Here is a 24,953-nt window from a genome sequence, read left to right as displayed (position 1 = left end):
CAAGTTGCTGAATTTCCTTGACATACAAGGGTCTCTGGTTGTCATATCACTACTAATATTTTTATGTGTCCATTTGCCCCCTATAAGATGTTAAAAAGCCATCATTAATCATGCCTAAGTGACATGTCTTACTCAGAAATGTATTCATTTTCATACATTTTAAAGGTCACTTGGAGAGTTTTTGAGGAAAATTTTCTGCATAGTCTTAAATCTGCTACAGCTTGAGACCAACGACATAAAATGAAGTTAAATTCAGTTAAGTAATTCACCCTGACAAAAAATGTGTCCGCGCGCGGGCGTGTGAGCGCGACATGCTCGTGGCATTAAGTTTTTGCAGAGCTCAACATTATTTCACCCAAGACTGGTTCAGCGTGTGTGTGTGTGTGCGTGTGTGTGCATGCATCACTGTGTGTTTCATCCCGTTTATAGTGCCGCACCCTGCCTTCTGTGCGTAAAAGCCACCACGTAGCCGACATCATCATCATCATCATCATCACCGCACACCACGTTTCTTCCAGCAGCGGGACGAGCCGGAGGATAACGGTTCACCTCACGGGCAGGTTGGACACAGAGATGGGAGAGGAGCGGCGGCTTTTCTGGCTATGACACAGACACAGCGGGCGGGAAGGATGGCTCTCACCAGCCGGGAAATGTTGTGCTTGATCGGAACCGCCTGTCTCTGGCTGCCACTGTTAGCTGAGGTACTGTATCCTGCCTGCTGCTGATGAGGATGTGTTTTTTCTTTATAGTGCAATGTGCCCTGATTTATTTCTTTTCTTTTGTGTGTCTCTCTGTGTGTGCTTTCCTTTTTTTTGAAGCCATGTCCCGTGACGGTCACGCTTTGCTGACCTCTGCTGCATTTCATTAAAAAAAACCCAAAAAAACCAAAAAAAATCGAATTAGTCCGACAGCCTGATTAAACTGACAGTTGTATTGATAAGCCTGTAGAAGAATTCAGGGCTGTGCCGCCACGTTGTAAGGTCTATATCACAGAAAGGATGCTTTCGTGTATTTTTCTCTCTGGGCTGCATTTCCAACAATGCAAGTGCAGGTCAGAAATTTAAAGAGCACCACATTTTAGCCAATTAATGGTGGCATGAAGGTACACTGCCCAATTAAGCGGAGTCTACATTGTTGCACACACCCATTTGTGCTGGGTGACAAACACAACCCCTCCACCTTCCTCTCTTTTCTCCTGCTCCTCATCCTCTTCCTCCACCCCCCGCGGCAGGATATCATGAGAAGAACCCGTCGGTGCCTCTTCTGCCCCCGCGGTGTTTGGGGAACGGACCCAGCACGGGCTGTTAAAGCTGTCACTGCATGTCAGCGTAGAAATGTTAAATTCGAAACGCGAGGAAGCAGGTGTTTCTGTCATGCGTGGGTCAGCTGGAAGTCAGGTTCACTCATTTGTTCTGTGTCTTGCAGAAGCAACGCAATCAATTAATGATCAATCAATCAATTATTCGTCACATTCGTCCAGTTTTCCTCTCACTGCAGTTGGAGTGTGTTGCGTTAATATGCAGCATATGAGCCGAGTAGCCAGTGTAGAAGTCATTAGTGGAGTACAGCAGTGTGCGGGATTTAATTAGACCCACTTACACTGAAAGCAGCCGTGCACATCGAGCACACCGAGCACGCTGCAGATGAATTCCTAATTTTTCATCTTTATTAGACAGTTTGTTTTTTCCCCCCTGGCAGGAATTCTTGGAATTCAGAAGCTCTTCATTTTGTTGGAAACATGTGAACAAAACAGAAAATTAATCTGGAGATCTCTATACCCTACAAACTGCTTTCCTGTGGCTCAGTCTGTGGAGACTAAAATGCTTGTATGTAAACAATAGGCAGAAACCAGCCTCCAATTTACATCACAGAATACATTTTTGTGTCATCTTCACTTAATAAAGAGCCAATATACAGCAGATTTACAAATATGAATTATATTATTAATAATACAGTAGCATAATGTTAAATAAAATGAATGTTTCTGCAGATTATGAACCCTTATTAGAGGCTACAACATCAAAGTTAATGGGATTTGTGATAAAATTGCTTTATGATTTACCTCTGCCAAGGAGGTTATTTGATGTATCGGATGGTTGAACAATATTTTATCACACAAACTGAAACATCCAACTAAGAATCATATTCACAAATCTACAGGATACTAGTAACAGCAGAGGGTGGCAGAAAACACCCTCACTGTGAAATAAAACAGGGAGCTTAAATTGAATTGGCCAGTGAGGACATGTGCATGAACAAAGCTGTTTGTAGTCATCTATGGAATCTAAGGAATTTGATTGGAAGATTGGAATGAGGTTTTTTTTTAGGTCCTGTGTTTGCATCACTTTTGTGTTGGAGGAACTGCAGATTCATGAATGGTCATTCGCATGTCTTCAGGGACTGCAGTCCTCCAGGGATACTGGTTGGATAAAAGAGTGGAGCAAAAACAGTTGAGTATTGAGTATAGATGGTGCTTTCAGTTGGAGGACCTCTTCAGAACACTTTAGGACAAGACCCCATTCCCGTGTTCATTGCCAAGAAGATCATGTCTGTTAACTGGAGTAAAACATCACCACTACCACAAATCCTGTAGACACACGCATAATGGCGTTAGCGAAGCTGTGAATTAGTATGGATACATTCATAATGTATAAAGTCACAATGGCCTTGAACCCTTTAAACCTTAATTGTCAAGGAATGTTCAGCCATACTGTGTCCAGTGTTTAGTGTTCTGTGCAAGATTTATGAGTTATTAATAAGAAGTTGCAGACTGTTTTACTTGTTTTAGTTTTTTACCAAAGGTGTGGCTTGACCCACAAGTGGTTAACTTTTGAATTTAATCTGGATCTGAAGCCCCTTTTTCACAATAGTCATAATGAAAGAAGAAAAACTGTGAGACATTGTCATAAACTAATCTGGATCCAAAGACTCAATGAATGTGTGGTGTGAGGGGACCTTTCGGCCTTGGTGGAAGCATGCTCATGTATTATAATCAACTGATTTACTTTACTTTACTTCAGCTTTGTTAAATAAAAAAAAAGTCAGCTAGGATATCTGTTTATATCAGCTGAACCTCCATATAAATCGATGCTGATTTTGCACTGGCTAAACATTGAGGTTACTGTAGCGAGGAACTTTTTATAATCAAGATTTCTTTGTGTCACTTGCATAAAGGGGGGAATAAAAAAAATCATCACCTGTTTTGCCAAATTTTCATATTAAACATCAGGATTCAACCTCAATTTAACAGTGAGGTCAGTTAGTGGAGGAGAATCCTCCTAATCCTGCTCTGCTGGTTATAAACTAACCCTCTCTGCAGCTGGTTTGCTGTCAGACCTGATAAATACTTTCACTTTTCTTATCTGTGCCTGACAATCATTGTGTCACTATGCTTTCAGCACCACCGTGAAGTCTTCTGCAGGTCCCCAGGCTCCCTTGTAATAACACATAATAAGAAATGCCAAGTAAAATCACTCTACCCTTTAAAGGTTTTGACCCTTTTAAGGTTTCACATCATAAAAGTGACAAAAATCATCATTAATATCCCAAAACCTTACCAGCAACAGTCATCTAGGTGGCACGCACGAGTGTGATCATTTATGACTAAAAGCATCACTTTGGAGCAACTTCCTATCTCAGTGCTGCAGCGGTCTCGATTATTGCTTATTTATTTGTTGCCCTTCCATCTGGTGTGGTGCGTCTGTTTGCATGGCCAAACACTGGACGCAGGTGCAAGAGCAGATTAGTGCCGTAATTGAGCCGTGTGATTGACATGAGCGGAGATATCGGCACCCGTGTCTGCTATCACAGGTCGCCTGTTCCTGATGTAATACCATTAAGCTGAGTCTTCTGGGAGGCGTTTGCGTGTTGGTTTCACGCGTGCGTGTGCAGTGGCCAGAAACAGTGACAGGAAGCAGAGAGCAGAACTCACCTGTGTGACGGTGAAATGCGCTGTATATCGCTGCCCTCTCAGCAGAGCAGATGGGCTGTGTGTTGTGTAAATGTGTATCTGATATCTAAAATGAAATAAACACTGCAATATAAACTCTGATGCTGTCTAGTACTGTGTGTGTTTGCAGTTACTGTGCTGTACTGTCGTCCCTGGGTTGCTTATACTTATACTTCAAGTGGTGAGAATCAGGGAGTAAACTCATTAATACATCGAAAGTACATCGAGACGACTTCATGTTCAAGGATAAATGCCAACAAATCAGAATACTTTAGGGGGAAATGCTTGAATCTGCATGTAAAGTTGCACAAAAACTAAATATACGCAATACTCAAGGGATTACCCCGTGTGCAGTAAACCATTAAAGAGGACCTCTTCTGCTCGTCTCCAGCTCCATGTTTTTTATTCCATGACTCAAGAGTAGCTTTGCATGATTCACAGATCAAAATAATCCTTATTTATCTTATTCTGGGCCTTGGTGCACCCCCTCAGTTCATCCTTTGTCTGAAATAGAGAGTTTCAGTTTCTCTACTCTTCAGTTAACTTTTATTCTGAGTGGCTGTCCCTCACAAGTATTAGGCTGGAACAGCAGGTGAGCAGGGCACCTGTGCTTCAGATATATCCGCTCCTTATGACGTCTTACAGAGCCATGTTTAACACGAGCATCTGTGTATGAGGCATGAAATGAAACGAAATTATCTAAAATATACACCTTATAGATAGAAAATTACCCGTCTTATTTTATAACAATGGCCACAGTTGCTTTCGTGCTCAGTGAAGGTAATTGTAGAGATAATCTTGAGACCTTATGACTCTCTGTCCATTAAATTTGTTTCTAATTAGACTCAATGAAAGGTTTTTCCCCTTTTTGGGGGTGTTAAGGCGTTATTATCGAGCTGCAGTCCAGCTGTTTTGGTGCTTTCACATTTGCTTTTTGCAATTCATAATTATGAGGAGTCAGATACGGCCTGTAACTAATCATCATGCATATTTTAGAATGTTGTTTACGCGTCACGACTCACTAAAGTTCAGACTTTGTGGTGGAAAATGAATCATGCGCTGGTGGCCTAATTTCCACCAGTTTTCAACCAAATCTGCTTAGAAGATCTTTGCCTTTTTATGTTTGCTTTTAAATGAATTTCATGTTTTTTTCTTGTTCTTTGTTTACTATTATACCAAGATGAAATTCTGGTCCTTTGTCTCACTCTCTTTCTTTTGTGCATGCAGGTGGTGGCTGAAGACAGCTACTTAAATGAGGTGCAGAACTCAGGTAGGCGAGAGGTGACGCTCTCATCCTCTTTCTGTGCATTTACTTTCTCCTCCCATCTGTCCTCCCCTCCTACACCATCGCTCTCCTTTCTGCTGTTTTCTCCGTTCCCTCCAGTTTAACCCACATTCTGACTCAGACTCTCACAAAGCCCCTCCCACTCTTTCCTACCTCTCCTCTCCCCCTCATCCTGGCCTGCGCCCCTCTGCCTTTCATTTTCCTCTTCTTTCTTTCTCCGCATCCCTGAGAGGAGTGAAGGGCATGATGAAGATAGGAGGGGGGGTTGGGGCAAAGAACTCCTCCCTCTCGGCTCATTTCCAGTGCGGTGAAACATCTCCGCTTTAACACTCGCTACACACTGACAGACCCATGCAGTCAGAAACACACCATCCATCACGGGGAATTCAAATTGTGGCTTTTTAACAATACTGAACACCTGCATAAATTCACATACTGCTAAAATTGCCTCTTTTTATTGGGTGGAAATGAGGATAAATGGTGTAAAAGCAAATTTCCTCAGGTTTCCAGATTTATTAGTGTGTTTTGTGTAGAGGATGTTGTTGCTACACACCCACCCCCCATACAGCCAGCCTCCGACTGTGAACCGTGTCAAATACTCATTGTGGCTGGGAAACGGATTACGGGAGAAGGGAGACTGAGTGTTCCCATGGCGATGGGCAGAGTGCGGTTGTCGTGGCAATGAGGAGGGTGTCGAGTATTGTGTGAAATGCATTAAAGAGCGTAGTGAAATATTAAAGTGGTGAAATATAAACAAGGGGAGAATTTAGGGATCATATTGAGACATGAAAAATCATAATAAATGTTAGTTTTGAGCGATACTGAAAATGTTGCTTTTCTTTAGTTACGTAACGCTTTTTTACTTTATTAAAATTTTATGAAGCTGAAGATAAAAGTTTGATTAATGCTACTGTGCAGCTTTTAAGCATGTTTTTGCCATTCAGCACAACAAATGCAAAATATATATGTGAAAATATTACATGATTTACATGGTAAGATTACGAATTACAAAGCAGTAAGGGAACATGGCAGTGTATCCTGTGTTTTTTTAAATATTTGATGATTGTTTGTTTGTATTTGTGCCTAAGTGCTTAAAAAGAAGGAAAAATGGCTCAAAGATAAAGTTGTGCATTTATTTTTCATCAGCATCGACACAAAATGTCAGCGTTAACTCTCCAGCGACCCAACTAGTAACTACAATGACCTTGAGGTGTAATTCCTATCTCCAATTGTGTTTATCTCATCTATTATTTCTTTTCTCTTGCCGATATTCTAAAATGCTCAACTTATTTTGATTTTCAATCATTTTTAGCTCATCCGGCCAAACGTCTGATGTTTTATGCCACGAATATGTGTCAGATGGACAAGAATTGCAGGTGTAGTACCTGTGCACAGTGATCATATAGTGGATTTTCACCCAAATTCTGCTCAAGGCCAAAGTCATGTTTGTCACTTTATTGGAAATTTTACCATTTTTCAACTTCGGGTATTTATGGAAGAGGATTAGGGCCACTGAAAAACAAAAGTGGGCACGTCTTTTTCCCCCTGCTTTTCCAGAATTCTGAGAAAAAAGTCACAAGTCTGACTTTAATCTCAGAATTTTGACTTTTTTCTCAGAATTCTGGAAAAGAAGAAAAAAAAAACGTGCCCCCCTTTTTTTTTCTTCTTCTTCCTGTGGCCCTAATCCTCTTCCGTAGGTACTGTCCAGATTTTAGTGCAACAACATTAATTTGCCTTGGACATGACTGTTTGGCTCCTCCTTGACTTCTCAGTGTATTTTAAGCCTCATTTGTTTGCGGAGTACTGCCAACTAACCAGTAACACAAAAACCTATCACTTTCTTTCTGTACACATTACATTAACTTCTAAACTGTGCTGGATATGAGAGAGGTGAAAAAAGGAGCTACAAAAGCCACAAATTGTAGGCAAAAAATGTCATTTATTTTGACTTTCATTCCCCACAAATATTATTTATTTGGATATTGCAAAAAAATACAAAAACCATTGCAATGAGTCAGGGAATTATGACTCCAGTTGACACTTGAAAATTAAATCAGATCGATGTTCAATCAGGTATATATGTAATATTAAATATATCAAAATTAAAGGGACAGTGTTTTTCTCTGACTTGCTATGTGGATATATCTGTTGTATCTGTTTAATATACTGGAATCTACTTTAGCAGTGCTCACAGTGCCCAAAAACACATACAAAAGAATACACTACTCCGCAGCAACATTTCTTTCTACAAATCCGTAAACACGTGCAAAATGTGCATCTATTCGTGACTTACAGACGCACATCCTTTTAGTCCTTTCACCACTTTACCGACTCCACTCGTACCTCCATGTCGGCTATATAAGTAAGAACACCTGGTGAATTCATATTTTGTCTTGAAATCACAGGGGTTGCTCCCATTTACAGCACCACTTTCTTTTCAGTTAAATCCTCAATTTTATTATTTCCACCCATTCTTCTCCCTCGTTAACATGCTGTTCAATCTTCTGTGCACGAAGTGCCGAACTCGTTACAAGCCTCGAACCTTTCACCCTTAAACTGACGTCACCATATGTAGCAGAAAAACCCCCCCTCTATAGTTTAGTCTTTTTTTTTGTAGTGTAATGAATTAGTCTGCAGATGAAGCCACCGTCCTACATTCATAAGACAATTATGAAGCTGCCTGGCAATGTGTCATAACGTGATAGACTAAATAATTTAATTATTATACGAAAAACTGTGATAATAAATAACTCATTAGTCATTAAATGCACATCTAAACTTTCTGAAGGTTTGAATATTATTTTCCTCCTTAAAACAAACATTGAGAGACTTTCATATTGAGATTCACATTCACTGTTTTTATCAGTTTGCTTTTCCTTTTTATTTGTCAAAACTGGATTTATTCTACTGTCATTTCTTTATATTTTCTTTCCAAGGAGCCAGTCTTTCTTGTAATTTTAAAGTGGTCTGCAGCAATAGTTCTTCAGGCTTTCTGGAAGATTTTTCCATCATTTTCAGTCCCATCCTTGTACCTGAACATTTTCAAACGAGAGAAAAACGCCCAAATGTTGTGTCAGTTTGACGAGGAGCTGAAACACGTTAGAATTGTTGATCTATTTTTCTCTAGCTAATTAATAGCAAAAAGAAACCAAACAAAACTGAAAAAAATCTGTACTTGGATAGGCGATTAGCAAATTTAGCAAGAAAACCTCACATATTCACATTATCTCACTGATAAATATCTGATAAAGACATTAAATATCCAAAACGTCCTTCATATTGGATATATGTCTTTAAATGTAAGGCACTTGGCTTTTACCCCACAAAGACTCAAACAGAATAAAATATTTGATTCAAAGGGTGAGTCTCTGAAGCCCCGCTGACTCGCTTTCACCAACAGGAACTATTATCATGGGATCTAAATTGGAGCCAAATTCATTGTCACAGGGATTAAAGTACGGATATAGCTCCTCGGTAAAGAAACACTCAGTGAAAGAGTAAATAAGTGTTGCAGCCTCCGTGTCCCAAAATGATATTTGACCTCGGTCGTAATCCACAAAAACCCCGATCCGCTCCACTTTCCCAAAGTGTACCGGCTCATCCGGAGAGTTGAAGGTTTCAAACTTATTTTCCAGGAACCACATGGCCCACAGCCCACTACGCAAATCCCGACTGAGTGACCCTCTCCTCTGGACCGACGCAGCAGCCATGCCCAGACACCACTCGGTCTTCTGGCCCACGTAAACCTCGAAGTAAAACTTGCGGGATGAGAAGCTTCTGTTTCCCAGAACTGCAAGATGCTCAGTGAACATGCTTGGGTTCGAGATTTGGTTTGCCAACCATCCTGAGCGCATGCTGTATCTTACTTGTTTCAAGTCGTCCGATATCATGAGCAGAGGATGAGCCGTGTCCGGATCCAGCAAGATGTTCACTTCGTACTGCTGCATATATCTGAGCGTGGCTTTATTTGACACGTCTGATCTGTCGCACAGTTTTTGTATGTCTGTGTTCATTTTGTTGAGCGTTGTTCGCAGCTGGGAGACGGAGTTTTTCAAAGATTCGCCTATGTGTTGTATCTCCAGGTGTCGGTTAAAGCTGAGATGGGAAGGATCCATTGTTTGAGGCAGGACAGAGGAGCTTGGGTAGTGCCGGAGAAAATGGAGCTGATCTTTAGTCTGCTTTAGCTCAATCAGCTTCACACTTGTCACCTGCAGCTCTGTGATCTCCTTCTCCATATCACTAATTACCCCTCCTGCTTCTTGTTCTACAGTTTTTTGCTTCTCCTCGATGACCGCGATGAGCTCTGTCTGACTCTTCTGAATCTCAGACACCAGGTCTGTTAGGTCCTGCACGCCGCTGGCAGTCACCTTTTCAGTTTCTGTCTTGCTTAGCTTTACTGATTCCTTCACTTTCACAACGTTCTGGAGCCTTTCCTGGATCATCCGCTGCACTTTACCCTCAGTGTGCTCCAGCAGGTTCTTCTTCTCGTCGTACGCCCGCTCCACAGGAACAACAGAGTGCTCCTTGTGGCGGGAGCTGGAGCAGACGTCACACAGCAGAGCGCTGTCGTCTCTGCAGAACCACATCAGCAGCTTGTTATGTTCCTCACAGATGCGCCCCTCCAGGCTCGCCACAGGTTCAATCAGCGTGTGCTTCTTCAGTCCAGGGGCAAGGTGATGAGGCGCCAGATGAACGTCACAGTATGAAGTCTGACACTCCACACATGATTTAATTGCTTCTTGCGGTGTGTCGGTACAGATGCCACATAGCACCCCAGCTCCAGGGCTGGCCTGCAGTGAATGAGCACTCCAGGTGTCAAAATCTTTAGCTTTAAGCGACAAGACGTTTGACGCGAGCTCTGAAATGAAAGTGTTGACCTTGAGATCCGGTCTTCTTTCAAAAGCGTGATTACAGACAGGACACCGACAGACTTGCGCATCTTTCCAGTAGGTTTCAATACACAACATGCAGAAGTTGTGTCCACATGGAGTGGAAACTGGGCGAGTGAAGACATCCAGGCAGATGGGACACAGAAACTGGTCCTCAGAGAAGAGACTGCTGCCAGATGCCATTTCTAAGAAAACAGACAAACACTATTAAATCTAGGCCAACATTCAGATTAGCTGCTTTAGCTAAAATAAGTTCATGAGCTATTCTGGAGCTTTTAACAGCAGCTGTCACTGCATTTTTAGTGGAAGTTACATTTTTGCCTAACTCTTTAAAACAACCCCCGAGAGTTTACTTATATAAGCAAAAGGCTTATCTTTGCATTTAGTGCTGTAATTATTTAACGCTGACTTTAACCATTAAAGTTAAAACTCGAATGGCAGGTTTCGCTCTGTTGTTTTCAGGCTGCAGAACAGGATGCGACCTGTGCGATCACCTTAATGAGCCTCAGTATTGCCCGGGAACAAATTTTTCCTTTTTCAGCCAGCATCGTCCTGATAACATTCAAATCACTTCATAACCAGATAGTCTGCACTTAAACCACAGAGCAAATGTACCAAACTGCACCATCATCGAGACTCAGGATTAAATGGACCCATGCTTATAGACTGGGTTTTTAATAAATGCCATTCTTTCTCGTTTCATTTTCTAACTATGTATTTGCATTGTTTTTTTTTTAACCTGTTGCTATGTAGTAAATAGGCATTTTCCTGTATAAATAAAGATGAATTTATTGCTAACTTCATGAATCTTTATTAACTTTATTAACCTTATGAATTTAAAGCCACTAACCCATATAAAAACAGCACCTGGCTGTGCAGATCTGAGCTGCAGATCTCTAATAACATAACTACTGATGTTATTCACAAATAGACTGATTAGATGAGCTAATGTGAGAGCTCACTATATGGAGATGTGGGGTAACACAAACCCACAGAGCAGACAGGTCTGGCCCGAACCTGGTGTCAAGCCGGCACTGCTGGGTGACTTCTGGCATGGGTAAGTGGTATGTCATCCAGATATGGGCCATGCCTGGCATAGATGGCACTGTTTATGTGATGGCATGCCACATCTGGCCTGATTGTGGTTTGGTTTATGTGGCCCAGGCTCATAGAAAACAGGTCTTCCCTGGATCCGGCATCAAGCTGGCCCTTCTGACTGACTGGTGTCATGGCAGGGTGTATGTCAACCAGACGTGGGCCAGGTCTGGCAATGACAGCACTATTTATGTTCCTATTTTCCTATTTTAGTTAGAAGACCCAAATGCCATGTTGCAATACTATACTGCTATGGTAGCCAACGTTTCAAATGCAGGTTTGACAGGTTTGTGAGTGTACACTTTATCCTAAACCTAGTGAGGGTTTACTCATGTTTACTACTGGTTGGCTATAGCGCAGGAGATAGAGCAGGTCACCTACTGATTGGAAGGTTAGTGGTTCGATCCCAGTCTGCATGTCAAGAGTTTGAATGTAGTTATGAAGCACTCAATTTAGAGGAAGTGGGTGAATGTGGCATGTTGTATAGAGCACTTTGTGTAATCTGGGAGAGTAGAAAAGCACTATATAAGAATCAGTCCATTCACTGTCTGAACAGAGTTTTCTCATGTTACTATTGTGTTCTGGCACATGTTGTTATTACATGGCTTGATTAAGGTACACATTAGGCTGACATCTGGGGGCAGAGCTGAAACTGTTCTGGGTCAGCAGTGTGTCTGCAACTGGCCTTGTGCGGGCCACCTCTGACAAACCTGATCTGGGCCACCAAAGGGTCGTCATACTTTGCGGTATGTGGGCCATGTGTAAGCACATTGTGTGGGCCAGATCCGGGCCATACAAATTTTGCTATGTGGGTATAAAAGCACACTACAGTCACTATGCACAAAAAGTGCAGTAAGGACAGTTAATAAGATCGGATATATTTCTAAATTCAAAAATGTGGAAATTCACAGATCTGGTCAGATTTAAAACTGGTCAAATAATATTCAGAAGAAGAAATAATGTGTTACCAAAAATTTTAAATGTTAAGTTTTCACAGACAGAGAGGGGAGCTACATTTGAAAAAACACAAAGCGAGGACAACAACGAGGAGCATGCAGTTAACAGCCTGTGGAGTGGTTTTGTGGAGTAATGTGGAGAAGGCTATACAAATATAAATCAGTTAAAAAAATTATATAAAACACCAATAAAGCACTATATGGAAGCGGTGGGGTGTTAAATCTTTATATTAAGAATGACGTATTATAAAAAGCAATACTTTTGGAGAGGTGTAGTTAAATAACTATAGATCAGTGTATAAAGGTGTATATGTTAATATAACACAGGACTGTGCATTTGATATTTTTACAAGTATATTTATAGCATACCGTATATGTATATTTTAGATTGTATAATTAAAACAGATATATACGATGAATTAATACAAATTGAACTGGATAAGACCAACATTTTTTTTCCATGTGAATGTGATGACTTTTACTGATTTATACTGACTTATATTGATTGATTAATATTGAGTCTTACTAAAAGGAGTTAGTAGCTATCACAGATGATCGTAGTTGTGCATTAAGAGGAACTGCTCGTTTGATATCTTGAACGTCATTATTTATATATTGATTTATTCATTTTTAAATCACATGTGATCATATTTGGAAGTTAGTTAATGCTTGCACTAGTTAGGGTGGATGGTTACCGAGCTGCCACTGTGATATTAAATAGGATGCTGATTTTGGCAACCAAACAACAGACTTGAAACAAAATGTACCTACTGGGGAAAATAAACAGCTGATTCCTTTTCTTCTTATATCTCAGTGCTGAATAGGGCAAACCCAGCTGTCAATCAAAGGGCTTACACCCCTTATAATCAGGCTGGTCTACGAGTCCCTGCCTCTGATAAAAATTTAAGAAATTCCCAGTGGGGTTAAAGTGTAAGTAAAATTGGCTTTCACTTTCAGTCTGAGAAGACTAGCAGGAAGCATGATCTTAGCTGTTTCAGAGCAAAAGCTACTCCTAATCAAATAAAAGAGGATTAAAAAGGATTCAGAGTGACAGATTTTGCAGTAGTCTCATGAAAAAGACAGAAACATTTCTACTGAATATCAAATACTCACCTGGTTGTTGACATCAGAATTTCCTACACTGGTGAAGTCTTCTTATATCGCTGAACCAGGGCGGCTGTCTCACATTCTGCACTTAGAAACCGTTGTTTTCAGGATGTCTGTGAAGAAAAGTTATGTACACGGATTGTTGGCTTTGCAGTTGATGGTGGAGTTGTGGTGATGGGCTGATGGGGAGGTTGCAACCACATTTCTGCGTTACATCATCCCTAATATAACTGTCATTTAGTGCATCGTTCACATTTAGAACTTGTGGTCCATGATGCTGTAAAACACATTAGAGAGCTGAGTCATTTTCACACATTTATTAGTTCGTTGATCTCAGCAAACGAACAAGTTTTCCTCCTTCTCAGTCGGAAGATTCGCAGATATGGGTAAAAGAGGGTTTACAGATGACAGATTTCCTCTATGGGAAAAAAAATATGTCATTAAAGCAGAGAAAGAAAAAATCTGCTGGGACAGAATATCATATTTTGTGTTGTTTTGTAATTGGCACAGCTGGCCAAATAGCACAAAGTGAAAGAAGTCACAAACGAAACAGTCTGTATTGCCTCGTTTTATTGGCAATAAAATATTACACATTTTAGTTTCACTTAGAAACTACACAGCAGAGTATACGCTATTGTCATATGTTTAAGTTCTGAACTTTCAAAATTCACAATTATTCTATAAACATTACATTGAGAATAGAATACATTTAAAAAAAAAGTTCTAATAGGCTTAAAAATATACAGGACCACTCTAGTTTCTAAATTATTTTCATGGAAAAAGAAAAGCACATATCACACTCTGCTTATGATCCATATGTTTAAGCCTTTGAACAAGTAGAAATTTTTTTTATAAAATCTCCACGCCTTGTACAGCTGCCATGAATGGGGGAAATCATCTATAAGAACCAAATCTGTTTTTTCCTCAGGATGTACAAATGCTTTTCAGTTCAGTTCAGTTCAGTTCTTTTTTATTTCAAACATGCTCTCCTGCTGTAAGTTTAGGCATCTTAACACACTCCTCTTTTAAAGCTAGCATCAAGTGGCCACTAGAGAAACTGTAGTTTCTAGCACTTCTATTAATGGATTCGGTTTTATCAACCTTTCCAGACTTGTTTTGACACAGTGAGGCAATGAATGAGAGAAACCACTTAAACTATTACTCATTTGGCCAACTATGTGTGGTACACAGGTATCATCCCACTCTGTCGGTAACCTTCAAATAGACTGGCAACTTCCTTGAACTTTATGCTATTGTTGGAGTCATAATCAGATAAACTAAAAAAAAAAAAAAAGAAAATTATAAAATTAGTCCCACGTGGCCTTTGTATCCTTGGCATATGCAGCTGGAAAGTATGTTGTTATTGTTACTTTCACTTCTCATGCTTTTTGCCCTAAAAGCTGCAGTTCAGAGTTCACTACGGACACCGGAAACATAGTGAAACGTGGGAAATTCGACTCCGACAATTAGACAACAAATATCTTCAATCGGGAATATCACTAAAGAGATCGTGTGATCATATTTTTGAGCTGTGACAACATTTCTCAGCTAAAAGGCTTTACCGGCAAAAAAGTTTATGACCGTACAGCACATAAATAATATTAATTGCAGTAGCTATGTGTTATTAAGAAAGCTTAGGTTACTAGTGACTACTTACTTGTTGCTCCTCGTTGGTGTGGGAGTGAGAATAATGAGTGTGGCTCAGTTCCCTTTCTCCAGAAGTATTTTGCTTTTGGTTTCCTCAGTGTCAAATTTCCTTAAAGGGACAGGCACCCTTTTTCTTGCTGCTTGCTCCGCATTCAGGTTTTGAGTCCAGTATGAGGTTGATTTAGATTTTTTAATTCTTAAGGATACATTTGTGCTTTACTTCAGAATTGCTTTTCCTCTTATCTGCCTCCAGTCTGTCTGTGTGTGTTTGTGTGTTGCAGTGTTGGTCACTCTGCAGTGAAATCTATGGATGTGCGTTAGTGTGTGAGGTGAGCTTCAGGGTTGCAGGGCGGTGTGTGCTGAAGAGATAAGGGTTGGGGGTTGCTGATACACTGCTACCATTAATCATGGTTTAGTAGCCGCTTGGCCTCCGAAACCCCCGAAGCTTTGGTGAGGGAAAAGTAAGTTCTTTAGAGGAAGATGCAACGACTCAAGAGGAAAACACTCCTGTAGCTGTAGAAAACAACATTCAGTCGAGCTCTTTCTTTGGTTTAGGGGGTTTTCATACTTACAGATCAGCCAAAGCGAAACTTGAAAAGACAGAAGAAGAAAAAAACACTCACTAGCCACTTTATTGGATGCAACTGCTGTTCAACTACCTAATCAGCCAATCGCATAGCAGAAACTGCATTTAGGTTAACATGGTTAAGATGACCCGCTGAAGTTCAATTCAGTATCAGAATTGAACAGAAAGGTGATTTAAGTGACATAAATGTGCAGTGGTTGTTGGTGCCAGAGGGGCTTATCTGATTATTTCAGAAACTGCTGATGTACTCATAACTATTTCTAAGGTTGACAGAGAATTGTGTTACTGATGCAGGAGGAAAATGGCATAAACAGCAGTTCAGGATCCTGTTGTATCTAATATAAGTTAGATGGTAGGCTGATGTAAGCGCATTAGTGCTAAAAACTGCTCATTTCAGTCTGTTGCTAGGTGGTTGTTAGGCAACAAAAGGCAATATAGATAAGAACCTGCATGTAGCCCGAGTTGGCAGACAAAGTTGTGTATTATAGTTAACATTTTGTTGATATTTGTAATGAACTTGGCATAATTTTCACCGGGATTGTTTTATTTTTTCCTCTTAACTGTCTTCGGCTTGTTTGCTGTTGTGCTGTGAATAAAAAATGTAGTGACTGATTGTTTGTGCCACATTAAGCAGATGTTGATCTTTCACAGGAACGAGTTTGAGGTGCTGCTGCTCTGTCCACAGAGTGGAAGAAAAAACAGAAAAATCATTAGCAAACATCCTGGATATCTGTACCAAAGTTCAGCCACCCTTCCCACATTTGTCACAGAAGCAAAGGACTAATGCAATCAGCAAAGGTTCAGCCATTGTTTAACATGTTATAGTTCAGTGTGGCCCTGCAGACCAACATTCCAACAAATATGCAAATACAATAAAAAGATCAAGTAACTAAAGTCAGAGAGATCCTATTTTCCACTCTACTTGTATAAATCATTTACCTTTTTAAGTGACTTTGCACCTCTGAGTGTGCTGTGCAGTGCCTGTATGTGCACCACTCTCCCCATTATATTTTTAAGCATGATTTCTTTTCATTAGCGCATTCTGTGTGCGTTTTAATCAGCTGCAGCACAAAACCTGCTCTACATTTTGTGGCCTAATTTTGCTACACTTTGATGTCAGCAGTTTCCCTCTCAGACTGTTGAAGCTTCACTCACCCATTCCTCCCTCTCAGAGAAGATTACTGGCAGTATCTGGCCACCACCGTGTTAAATAAGGAGGTTCAGGGTCATGGAAATTTCCCCAGTTCACCATGGATCAGTGTGGTTGAATGCCTTAGAGGGGATCCTGCTGCAGTACTGGAGAATCATCCATGTAGGGTTTTATGTTAAGATATAATAAAGACACGGGGATAATGTGATTTAAATAAGACCCGTTTTACTCCCATTTCACCTCTCTTTTCCCAAACTATCTCTTTTATTCTCATTGTCCTCGCTGACCCAAATACCCGTCCTTTCATCCAAAACATCTCATTCTCTCATCTTCCTCAACATATACTTACTCTCCTCTCCCTTTGGTGTGCAGTGCCTCTGTCATGCTCTGAGGGATTCACAGAACTGGGATACTACAACGGCACCGTGTCGCAGACGGACTCTGGTGCCCCCTGTCTGAAATGGACTGAGTTTCCAGACTATGTCATGCAGTACCCGGGCCGCGGCCTGGGTGACCACAACTACTGCAGGAACCCGGATCGCGAGTCCAACCCGTGGTGTTTCTTCCGACAGAACTCAGGAGCAATTGGCTGGGCCTACTGCGACTGCCACCAGGGTATATCCACAGACGCTCTGAACAGTTCATGCATGATTAAAAACAAGTTGACCTTTAAATGATTTCATTCCACATTTAGTGCTGTGCGCATCCCCCCCCAGCAGATTCAAATGAAACATTTGTTAGCTGTTGGTTAAGCTGTTCACAAGGTTTTCACACCAAAAAAAAGGGGAAGATACTCTTTTATGTAAAAGGTAATATCTGCAAAACAACTGCAACAATTCAAAATCCAAAGAAATTTGGTGTGTAAAGATAAAATTCTATTGATACTTGGCAGTCATGACTGATTAATGACTGAGCTGCAATAACGTGTGGACCCTTTGTGCACAAGTTCCTTAAACTGCATTATTTTAAATGTCCAAAAGGGGAATGTGACGCTGTTTTTCATTTTATTTATTTTAGTAAATATTTTCCTGATGAGTTTATATTCTCAATGCAAGTTTGAAGAGTTCTTTAAATCAGCAGGATGTTCATTTTGTAAATTGTGGCTCCAATTACAGTAAAACAGTCATAAACCGAACCCCAGTTCCTCTTGTAATGAAGAATAATTTCTAAATCTGGTTTCTGGCATGTAAAATCTAAACTTTCTATATCAGTATTACTCAATTTAAAAATAAGCCTCTGACTGGCTCAACAACCAATTTCTAAACTGATTAGAGTTCCAGGTATTTCAAATGTTACCAACATCTATGAACTTAATGTATTTAATAGAATAACTGCTTTCAAATCCATGTGATTGTGGGGCTTTTAGTATTTATTTACACTCACCTGACACTGAGGATCCCTTTTTTCCTTCACAACTGCTTCAGTTGTTTGTGGCTCAAATTCATCTAGATGTTGGAAACAATCCTCAGAGATGTTGGTACCTACTGACATGATAGCATCACATTAGTGATGTGAATCTCTTGTTCCACCACATTCCAAAGGTGCTCAGTTGGACTGAGATCTGGTGACTGTGGACTCACTCAGTCAGTTCAAGAAACCTGTTTGAGAATACCTGATCTTTGTGACTCAGCACGTTATCCTGCTGGAATGCTTTCATGTTGTTTACAAAATGTTCTCACACTAACATGTGTGTGTTGCAGCAGAAATCAAGACTCAATAGACCAGGCAATGTATTTCCAATCAAATGCAAACTGTAGCCTCTGTTTCCTGTTCTTAGCTGACAGGAAGGACACGCGGTGTTTTCTTCTTCTGCTGTAGTCCATCTGCTTCAAGGTTCTACATGCAGTATGTTCAGAGATACTCTTCTGCATACCTTGTAATGAGTAGTAGCAGGACAGAGGACGCTTCTGCTCACTACATATTTTTTCTTTTTCAGACCAGTCTCTGTAAACCTTAGAGATGGTTGTGTGGGAAAATCCAAGTAGGTCAGCAGTTCCTCAAATACCAGCCTGTCCAGTACCAACAACCATGCCACATTCAAAGTCACATTTTATCCACTTTGTGTTGCTCAGTTTTAACTTCAACAGTATCATTTTGATTAAATGCACTGAGTTGTTTCCACATGGTGTACCTAACAAAGTGTCTGTTGAGTTAATTTTATCTGATAAATGTAAATGCTTTTTAAAAAAACAAAACAAAACAGGCCACTGGTTTTGTGTCATCTTGTAAAACTGGTCTGCTGGGAAAACAAGTTTAGTTTTGTATAGCTATATATTTGCTATGAAACAACAGACAGCCACAGATGATTACGAGCTGTTGCATGTATTGGAGGGATTAGCATTTGAAGAGACAGATATTCCCCTCTGGACAAACGAGTTTAAAGGATGACTGTCGATTTTAGATACACCTGAAACCAAACTTCAAAGGAATGCTAATGTTTGTCTGCAGGATGTGTCAACAGACAAGTGCTTGATAAAGTGATGTAGAGGTGTTCAGTGCTGAATATTGAATCAAACAGTGGAGCTCTGCCAGAGATACGATCACAATCTAATAACTGAATAACAAACACCTTGATGAGTGGTTAGCCTCACAGTATGTGTGATGCCTGTGAAGACGAGTTTGTACTGAACTTATTTGGGTTATTATGTCAAAATTATGTTTATTATCTACTTGTGTTGCCATTGTGAATTTTTGAGTTTTCTGATCATTAAAATTTGCGTGTTTGTGATTTTAGGTGCTACACGTCTGGTTGGCAGCTCGATCTCTGGCAGCGGGCGAGTTGAGGTTTACCTGAACGGCCAGTGGGGAGCAGTGTGCGACTCTCACTGGACAGACCGGGATGCCAGTGTGATCTGCAGACAGCTGGGTCTGGGGTAGGTCGGATGAAACATCTGCTACGAGTTACAGTGACGTGTGACTGATGTAAAAAGTTCATTCTCACCGGTGACGTTTCTATTTTCAGCGATATCGGCACAGCATTGCAGCACTCTCAGTTCGGCTCGGGCTCTGGCCTATTTCACTACGAACGTCTAGGTTGCCGGGGCGATGAGAACACCCTGAGTAAGTGCCGGAGCAGGATGTTCGTCACTGGTGACTGTAGCCATGGAAACGAAGCAGCAGTGGTGTGCGCACCACCAGAAGGTCAGTGTGACTTCCACAATGTCGTGGCAAACGCACCTGCATGTTTCGGCCCATACATAAGAGGCACAGAGCGATTCGGTACCAATAAAATGTGTGTGAGAGCATTCAAGGTGGATGCTGCTGGATCTCATGCCATCTTTTAAACTCCTCTCAGGCAGTGGCCCTCCTCTGCGACTGGTTGGAGGTGAGGAAGACTTTGAAGGTCGTGTGGAGGTGTTTCATGCAGGAAGGTGGGGCTCTATCTGCGATGACCAGTGGGACGACAGGGACGCAGAGGTGGTGTGCAGACAGCTCGGTTTTGGGTACGTTCACACCTCCACCACAACTAGATAAGAGATGTATGGAAACATTTTGATCTTTGTCCTAGTTTAAAGGTTACGTTGTGAGCCTCAGGCCACAGAGACACCTACTGTAGTAGGAGAGCCACAAATGTACAGATGAAGAAAGCAAACACTATGCCTGTTTTAAATTGGCTTTCTATCCCCTATAAGGTCTTCTCCTTGTGCACCTCTGGACCAGGTCCAGAACTGCTGCTATTTCTAGATCACTCCCTGTATGTCCTGTTCTCACCACCTGGCAAGTTGACCCAACTTTCATGTCAAGGATCGTCACCGGCTCGATCTCTGCTCACGAATAAGAGGCCAAACAGTTTTTAGGGGATAAGTGTACTCCTAAAGTAGCAGGCAGCATATGTACTGCGGTACCTGCAGAGTCTTTTATGTCTGTCACATGTTCTCAGCATGAACCTGGTCTCATTGGTAAAGAGAACCGGGTGCCACTGGCACTGCCTAAAGATGATGAGTGCTCATGCATCCCTCAAAGTCTGTTTGCGACAGTTAGGTTAGAAGAATGAACTTGAGTAGCCCGCTGCAGGTCCCTGTGTCGGTCTGACAGTGAGCCTCCTGATTGTACAATCGTACTCAAACAAAGAAGTAGATAACGGTTCAGCTGCTGGCTTGTCCTTCTATAGCCTTGCCCAGCTCTCCTCTTGTAACAGCCCGGAGACACAGCAAACCTTCCTGTGATGGGACGTATGGATACGCCAGCCTGAAGGAACTGGAGCATCTGTGCAACACTCAGAGTGTAGTATTCTGTGGCCACCACCTGCAAAACCATTCTGTCACGAACCAAGGTTCATACACACAGAGTGGGGATCAAAAAGCAGACTCAATACAAAATTCACAGGAACTATGTACAGATTTATTTCTCTAACATAAATGATCAGGAACAACCAAGGGAACGAGAATAAAACTCAAGCCGAGGACCTGAAATTCCCTGGGAAGCTGCAACAGAAAGGGGAACAATTACTTGTGTGCAGGAAGGGAGAGAGTCAAAACTAAACCAGAATTAGAATGCTGTGGCTTACAATCAGAGTCAGACCGTGGGGCTTGGATGGGAGGGTGTCCGTGGGAGAGAATCCAAGGAGGGAGAGACGGAGACTGAGGGAGTTCTCTTGCACGCAAAACATGCAGGAGATGTCTTCAATTGCCAGACGGTGACCACTAAGAGTGACTAACGGACTGGCGTGGAGCAGCCATCCGCGCTGGGTGAAATAGTTCTCCGGTAATTGGTAATTAGATGGAATACAGGTGCGATGCTGTCGACCCAACCCGAGGGCGTAGCCACTGAGTCAACACGAACACTACCTGTTCCCACGGACCATGACACATTCCCTTTTTGGGACAGTTGTTGCTGCCTCTCAAGTGCACCTGTTGTCAATTTTATTTGCACTAAAGCAGATGAAATGGATTCACAGTGGTTTATGGTTCCAAATTGGAAAGATTGATATCCCTGAAGTTTAATTAACGTTGTGTATACTGTGATGTTTGTGTGTTCCCTTAATTTTTTGAACATGGTATATAAATATGAGGTTGTGTGCTGTGTATTGAACTCCCCCAGGGTCTCTGACTGCATTTACATTACTGTAACTCTTTGATGCATCTGATGGAGAAAGAGCAAACGGCACATTGGAAATGCAGGATTTTTATTAGCCAAAGCAAATGTATCACACCACCTGCCCTAGATGCCCGATTTGGCTCCCTGTGACTTTGTCCTTAAAGTGTCGCCTTTTTGACTCAGTGGAGGAGATCCAGCACATATCCCAAGTGTGCAGGTTGTTGCAGGGCTGCTCAAGGAGACGACCTTTAGGGGGATAGCAGCCCAATGTAAATCCGGTCCAGGTTTTTATGTGTGGAGTTGCATAACTTTTTGACTGCACCTTTTGGTTGTGCAGGTGTTTATTTGTCCCACTCTCAGTGGAAAGACTAATGGCACCACAATTACACAAGATTTACAGGTTTGCAGTGTGGCAACTGAAACTGACTGAATTGATGGGGCATTGTGGATGACACAAATATAGGGAACATTCAGCTCTGGAAATTTCACTAATCACTTTACAAACAGAAGATGCCAGTATCTTTAAAATCCCAGAAATGATCCCTCCATCCATCCATTCGCTTCCGCTTATCCTTTTCAGGGTCGCGGGGGGCGCTGGAGCCTATCCCAGCTGTCATAGGGTGAGAGGCAGGGTACACCCTGGACAGGTCGCCAGTCTGTCGCAGGGCCAACACACAGGGACAGACAACCATTCGCACTCACACATTCACACCTAGTGACAATTTGGATTATCCAATTAACCTATCCCCACAAGCTGCATGTCTTTGGACGGTGGGAGGAAGCCGGAGTACCCGGAGGGAACCCACGCAAACACGGGGAGAACATGCAAACTCCACACAGAAAGACCCCGGCCTGATGGTGGAATTGAACTCAGGACCTTCTTGCTGTGCGGCAACAGTGCTAACCACCGTGCCACCGTGCTGCCCCAAAAAAGATTTAAAACTGAATTATTTATCAGATGCCGTTGAGTAAGCTGGAGATGTTCAGGATTCTCCAGCAGAGCAGATTACAGTTTGTCTCATCTTGAAAATACTTCCTCACACACAGAATGTAAACCCTACGGAGAAGAAAGTGAAGATCTTCCTCCATGTTTAACACGAGGTTGCATTTCATCTCCCGAAACACCGGGGGACACCTCACCATCTGTGTTTGTGCGTGTGATTAATAGATGTCCTGACACTGATGCACAGGTTCCCACACAGCTGTGTACAGCTGTGCGCTGATGTGTTTTGACACGCAAAACAAAACGAAGCAAACTCGATTTGTTTTTCCCCACATGGATTGTATTCGTTATTTTTTGTTTCGCTCTGCAATAGATAGAGAATACGTGTCAAACATGTAGACACTTTGCATGCTGGCACTAGCTAACACTACTCCTCCCTGTGAACAAACAGCAGAGGAAGAAAAACTCAAATCTGTGACAATAATCAATTACAAGTAAGAGTTCTGCATTTAGTACTTTAATTGGAAGTGCAAGTTTTTAAATATAATGAGGAAAATGGAGAAGTAAAAACATTAAATGTAAGTAATGAATGAAAAACACAAGGTTTTACTTTTTTTAACTGATTAAAAAAGTAAATTATTACACTAATAAATAATTCACAAATGAATTGATGATTCATATGAAAGAAAATAAGAATTCTTTTATAAATTATATCTGAGAGGCTGTAATTACAAATGTTCAGTATACATTTACCATCCGTATTTGTATTTTATTTATACAATGTTTATTTGTAAAATTTAAACAACACATGTTAACACGAGTGCATTTAAACAGAATGCAACTATACAGTGCATATAAAACGTTTAGCCACAGCTACCTTGCAGACCGTGTCCCTGGTTGGGCTTTTTAAAGACACAACATATCAATGCAAATATCAGATCAAACAGAAAACAGCAACAATGACCACACAAGCCATAATTTTGCCTGTTAATTAAAATTTTTAAGATTTGATGGCAAAGAGTTCAGAATCTGTGCGCCTTTTAAAATTTAAGAAGCTGTACTGAATAAATTTCACTGTATAAAATCATTTCTAGATAATTTCCAGCCCTTCCCTGCTTCCCGTACTCTGATTCCTCCTATTTTTTCATATTTATAAATAACAAATAATTAGTTGATGGTTTTCCTGCAACATTTTGTACAGGGTGGGCCATTTATATGGATACACCGTAATAAAATGGGAATGGTTGGTGATATTAAAGTCCTGTTTGTGGCACATTAGTATATGTGAGAGGGCAAACTCCTCAAGATGGGTGGTGACCATGGTGGCCATTTAGAAGTCGGCCATCTTGGATACAACTTTTGTTTTCTCAATAGGAAGAGGGCCATGTGACACATCAAACTTATTGGTAATGTCACAAGAAAAACAATGGTGTGCTTGGTTTCAACGTAACTTTATTCTTTCATGAGTTATTTACAAGTTTCTGACCACTTATAACATGTGTTCAATGTGCTGCCCATTGTGTTGGATTGTCAATGCAACCCTCTTCTTTAGGACTTTAATATCACCAACCATTCCCATTTTATTACGGTGTATCCATATAAATGGCCCACCCTGTAGTTTGATATGTTTTACTTTTCTTTTTAACAAACCTGCTGCATGCTATTTTTAGGTTAAACATCACTTTTAGCACAAGCAGAAGCACAAAAGGGCTTTTTATAGCAAGCTGGGATTAAGAAGACATCACAAAAAAAAGCAGTTTATTATTTTGGATGATTTTATTTATTCAAAGAGTATCTTTAGAGTATTTTTTGTCGTAGTCGTGTTTTTCAGAGTTATATCCAGCAGACTGACAGATTTTGTGTCAATGAATCGTCCTCCTGGGAAAGCTGATCGTTTTGTGCGACACTGTGTAGCTTTATCAATGCCAAATTGTTGGGTCTAAACATGCAACCCTGCTGGAATCAGACCACGAGAGACTGCAAACAGAACACAAGATCCACTCGTACGTTTTACTTCCAAGGGGAGACTGCGCTCAGAGCTAACACAAGCACACCTGTAGCCAACTCCAAAGCTCCAGTCTCCCCTCACAGCTTTTACTCCGTTACACAACCTCTCACCGTAAAACCCCTGTGGTGTATCGTAAAACCTAAGGCACTGTGTGTGTGTGCATGCATGTGCAAGCAAGTGAGTGCATGTGTATGTGTCTCTGCAGATGTGACTTCCTGCCACACAATATATGCTTACAACTGTTCAACCACATTTCCTAGTTATCCAAAGGTCATCTCCCCTCACCTGTATATGGCTTAAC

General features: G+C 41.2%; 2 protein-coding genes across 3 annotated transcripts in view; one reads left to right on the top strand and one right to left on the bottom strand.

Annotated features, from left to right (window-relative positions):
- The first annotated feature begins 602 nt into the window (after positions 1 to 602).
- Positions 603 to 24,953, top strand: part of LOC146626934 (neurotrypsin-like) — a 36,313-nt gene continuing 11,962 nt past the window's right edge. The window contains exons 1-6 of the mRNA XM_085360921.1: positions 603 to 701; positions 5,177 to 5,219; positions 17,037 to 17,279; positions 19,399 to 19,537; positions 19,627 to 19,805; positions 19,960 to 20,107. Of these exons, the coding sequence (XP_085217047.1) occupies positions 603 to 701; positions 5,177 to 5,219; positions 17,037 to 17,279; positions 19,399 to 19,537; positions 19,627 to 19,805; positions 19,960 to 20,107 (851 nt within the window). The remainder of the gene's footprint in view (positions 702 to 5,176; positions 5,220 to 17,036; positions 17,280 to 19,398; positions 19,538 to 19,626; positions 19,806 to 19,959; positions 20,108 to 24,953) is intronic.
- Positions 8,049 to 15,181, bottom strand: LOC146626935 (E3 ubiquitin-protein ligase TRIM21-like). 2 transcript variants are annotated; one of them, XM_085360920.1, is made up of 3 exons: positions 14,939 to 15,181; positions 13,288 to 13,558; positions 8,049 to 10,308 (listed from the first exon to the last, which is right to left on the bottom strand). In XM_085360920.1, the coding sequence occupies exon 3, from the start codon at positions 10,304 to 10,306 to the stop codon at positions 8,588 to 8,590; it is 1,719 nt and encodes a 572-aa protein (XP_085217046.1). In that variant the 5' UTR covers positions 10,307 to 10,308; positions 13,288 to 13,558; positions 14,939 to 15,181; the 3' UTR covers positions 8,049 to 8,587. The 2 variants fall into 2 exon arrangements, with proteins under 2 accessions (XP_085217046.1, XP_085217045.1); XM_085360919.1 differs by having other exon boundaries at positions 13,288 to 13,394.

Source organism: Diplotaxodon limnothrissa, linkage group LG8 (genome assembly GCF_057381915.1).
Source record: "Diplotaxodon limnothrissa isolate DT_005_m linkage group LG8, D_limnothrissa_male_GT1.1, whole genome shotgun sequence".
Taxonomy (NCBI): Eukaryota; Metazoa; Chordata; class Actinopteri; order Cichliformes; family Cichlidae; genus Diplotaxodon; species Diplotaxodon limnothrissa.
Note: the sequence above shows the minus strand (reverse complement) of the source record. Positions and strands in the feature narration are given on the sequence as shown.